General features: G+C 51.7%; 1 protein-coding gene across 1 annotated transcript in view; it reads left to right on the top strand.

Annotated features, from left to right (window-relative positions):
• Positions 1-627: 627 nt before the first annotated feature.
• The window catches only part of LOC104080392 (2-acylglycerol O-acyltransferase 2-like), a 24,562-nt gene continuing 21,406 nt past the window's right edge, over positions 628-3,783 (top strand). Inside the window, 1 exon segment of the mRNA XM_009582768.1 lies at positions 628-721. Within this exon segment, the coding sequence (XP_009581063.1) occupies positions 628-721 (94 nt within the window).

Raw genomic sequence — 3,783 nt, 5'->3', positions numbered from 1 at the left:
CATGGACACTTGTCTGCCCCATCCATCCATCCATCTCCTGGCAGAGGCAAGAGGTTGCTCGTGTACCCGCCGTGCTCAGCAGTGAAACACCCTTGTGTTGTTTGCCCACCTCCTTGGCTGAGACTGAAACCCCTCCACACCATAGCATTTGCAAATACGAGTGACCTGCCCGTGCTTGTCCCTTCTGCTTGTCCCTTCCTGCCGTGCACAGGGTGGTTTGTAGGGGAATGCGGAAAATAAAGCCTGGCTCGCATGCACAAATGCCTCATTCTCTCTGCGAACATCCAAATATTGCAAAATTTGAAAGAGACAGGCAGGTGCCTTCAAGTGAAGGCAGGATTGGGTCCTGAAGGGAGTTCACTTCCCAGATTTGGGTGGTAAAAGCATGAAATCCTCACTGTCTAACCATGTGGTCGGTCACGTTGGCATAAAGTCGGTGACACCTGCCGGCAGCGTCCCTCTGCTGCCCATACGGGAAGGTGGCTGTGGGCAGCCACCACCGCCACTGTACTTTGCACAATCGCCTATACTGTAAGACTGAGTAAATATTGACGGGCGACTTTGCACTTTGCATTCGCCACTTGCGGAGCTTCCTTCCCCTTTCAAGACGCGCATGCAGAGCCCAAGATGAAGATTGAGTTTGCTCCGCTCTCCACGCCACTGCAGAGAAGGCTTCAGACGGCATCGGTGGTTCAATGGGTCTTCAGCTTCCTAGGTCTAGGTAAGAGACATCTCCTTTTTCTTCTCTGAGAAGCCAGAGCAGCTTTTGCCCCAACCCCTTCTCTTCCTGACCCCAAGGAAGACCTGGGACCGAAGGTCTGGGACCGAAGGGAAGTGGCATTAAAGGCATCTTCTGGGACCCTGCAGTGAATCCCGGGCCATGTTAGGACAAGTGATTAGCAGCAGACGTTGCGCTCGCATGTCTCTGTCTCGCTGTACGAAGAGCAGTGTGGGAGGCTCTGTCTCACTAAAGCAGTTCTTTTTTTTCCGCCTTTTTTTTTTTTCTTTTTGGTTTCTTCTCGCCGCCCAATCTGAGCACGGTGGCACTAGGGAAGTGCATGGCTGCGTGCCTGTGCGTGGGAACATCTACGGGTCTTACACAGCAGCTAAACCTGTGTGGGGTTTCAGCTTCTCCTGCTCTTTAGGTGTAGTGTTTTCCTGGTGTAAGGTGCTGCCCTGCCTAGTATTAGTCACGAGAAATGGTATTCCCATTCCTAAGGGATGGTACGATGGGAAGAGCATGAGGGACTCTGCTTTGCAACCCTGGAAACAGATGCTTCACTTTATACAGATGCCCCTGCACGACACAAAAGGGCATTTTTCCAGAAAAACCCAAGCAGGTTGGGGAAGAGACACATCAGCAAACTGGGACCCTGACAAACTCAATACTGTGTGGAGGGCATCAGGTGCTGGTGGAAATGAGAGACGTGCAGTTTTGGATAGGATGCACTAGGAAATAAGGAGATGGGAGACCCAGAGCCAGGTTATCAGAGAGTGCAAACGGTCTGGGACGATTTACAGCCCATCAGGAGCCAAGCTGGAAGGTGTCATCCTAGAATTTGCCATTGTCATGCCAATTCTTAATCTCAGATGGGACCCGTGTAAAGCTTCTGCTTTATTGTGGCAGGATAGTTGTTGACTAGTCCCAATACACAGAGACAGCAGATCTTTGTGTATATATGGGTCCTGGCACACAAGCATCTCCGAAACAATACCTGTAAAGAAAGCATAGGCTATGCTTCAGAGCCTCCTTAAGTTTCTGAGATGGCTCCATCCAAACTCTGCTACAGACCTGGGGCTGAGTGGCCACCTCTGCACCAGTATCTAGTGGACTGGAGCACTGGGCCATACTGGTCCAGACGGTGTAGCTGTTTGCATGCTCCTTGGCATAGTTTTGGCCCACGCTAAGTAACACTCTGCCAAACTCTGTGTTGGCGCAGTCTGGGCAACGGCAGAGGCCAGGGACTGTTGCTGGTAGCCGGGACGGGTGAGGCTGCCCTTTATTGGAAGAGAAGAGAATTCGCATCATGGACATGACTGGGCAATGCTGTTCACCCACTGGGTCAGCAAACAGGCCCTGATGAGTTGTTTTGGAGAGGTGTAACCAGGGTGGTCCCTTGGGTTGCTCTGGGACAAGCCGGAGGACATCCCTCTCCAGACGGAGGGGAAATCCTGGTGTGGCAGCGGTGGCACAGCCAGCTGTGCCAGCAAAGCACAGTTATGGCATGGCAGAGTGCAGGGCACTTGGTGCCATCCCATACTTGTGTTATAAACCTTGGGTTCTTCTAGTGCAGAAGAGATCCCAGCTGTCATCATAGAGTCATAGAATCATTCAGGTTGGAAAAGACCTCTAAGATCATCAAGTCCAACCATCAACCCAACACCACCATGCCCACTCAACCATGTCCCTAAGCGCCTCATCTACACGTCTTTTGAATACCTCCAGGGATGGTGACCCAACCACTTCCCTGGGCAGCCTGTTCCAAGGCCTGACCACTCTTTCAGTAAAGAAGTTTTTCCTAATGTCCAATCTAAACCTCCCCTGGTGCAACTTGAGGCCATTTCCTCTCGTCCTATTGCTGGTTACTTGGGAGAAGAGACCAACCCCCACCTGGCTACAACCTCCTTTCAGGTAGTTGTAGAGCGCGATGAGGTCTCCCCTCAGCCTCCTCTTCTCCAGGCTAAACAGCCCCAGTTCCCTCAGCCGCTCCTCATCAGACTTGTGCTCCAGGCCCTTCACCAGCTTCGTTGCCCTTCTCTGGACACGCTCCAGCACCTCAATGTCCTTCTTGTAGTGAGGGGCTGAAAACTGAACACAGGATTCGAGGTGCAGCCTCACCAGCGCTGAGTACAGGGGCACCCTTCCCCTCCACATGGGAGACCACCTTGCAGGAGGAAACATCAGCGTTGTAACAGGGGAGGGAAGATCTGGAAAAAAAGCTTGCAGCCCTGGACCCAACCGGCCAGATGGGGACATTTTGGGGTGCTCTGTAGCTCCCTCCTTGCTCCTGTGCCCGGTTTTCCTTCCATGGTGCCTGGATGGGATGGGGCATAGTAGAGACGTGGCTGCAAAGTTAACAAGCCATACAACAACACATCCCCGTTCCCAGCATGGATGCAGCTGGGGCTTACGGAGCTTTAACGGTGTTTTCCAGCGAAACAACTTGCACTGTAGCTTTGTCCCTTCTTGGTATCGGGTTCAAGCTGGCACTTGACTTTTCAGTGATGGAAATGACCGCTGGAGCCGGCAGAAAGCCAGAAAACGGGCAGGAGGGAGGAATCCTCTGCAGTCAGAGGGTAACGTGGAGCTGCTCAAAATGCAGGCAATGCCTCCTGCAGGGAAATACAGCTTGGTCTGAATAAGGATGAGACCCAAACCCACACCTCCTCCATGGCTGGCCTTCCAGAGATTACTGTCTTTCCCTTGAACAGTTTTACTTTGATTTTGGTTTTTTTGTGGTACAATCTGAAACCAAAAGCAGTTAAGAAAGGCATTAGAAAGGCGATGACCAAACCTTGTGGAGCAATTCCAGCTGGTTTGATTCATTTTACAAAGTTTTTTTAAGCCTGGAGCTTTCCAGACAAAAGCTCCCAGTTTAACAACTGATAAACTTGATGCTAAGGGATACCCTTAATTTCATCCCATGAGCTGCCAAACACCCCGTGCCGGATTCAATTATAACCCTCAGGCACAGAGATCAGACCTTCCATGGGCAGGATTTGGCTGCCGGCTGCTCCTTTCTCTCTGAGACAGGCTTGTGCTTCTGCTGCCAGAAAAAGGCT

Source organism: Fulmarus glacialis, unplaced genomic scaffold (assembly GCF_000690835.1).
Source record: "Fulmarus glacialis isolate BGI_N327 unplaced genomic scaffold, ASM69083v1 scaffold8708, whole genome shotgun sequence".
In the NCBI taxonomy this organism is placed as follows: Eukaryota; Metazoa; Chordata; class Aves; order Procellariiformes; family Procellariidae; genus Fulmarus; species Fulmarus glacialis.
The sequence above is the reverse complement of the archived record's forward strand: the minus strand, read 5'-3'. Positions and strand labels throughout refer to the sequence as shown.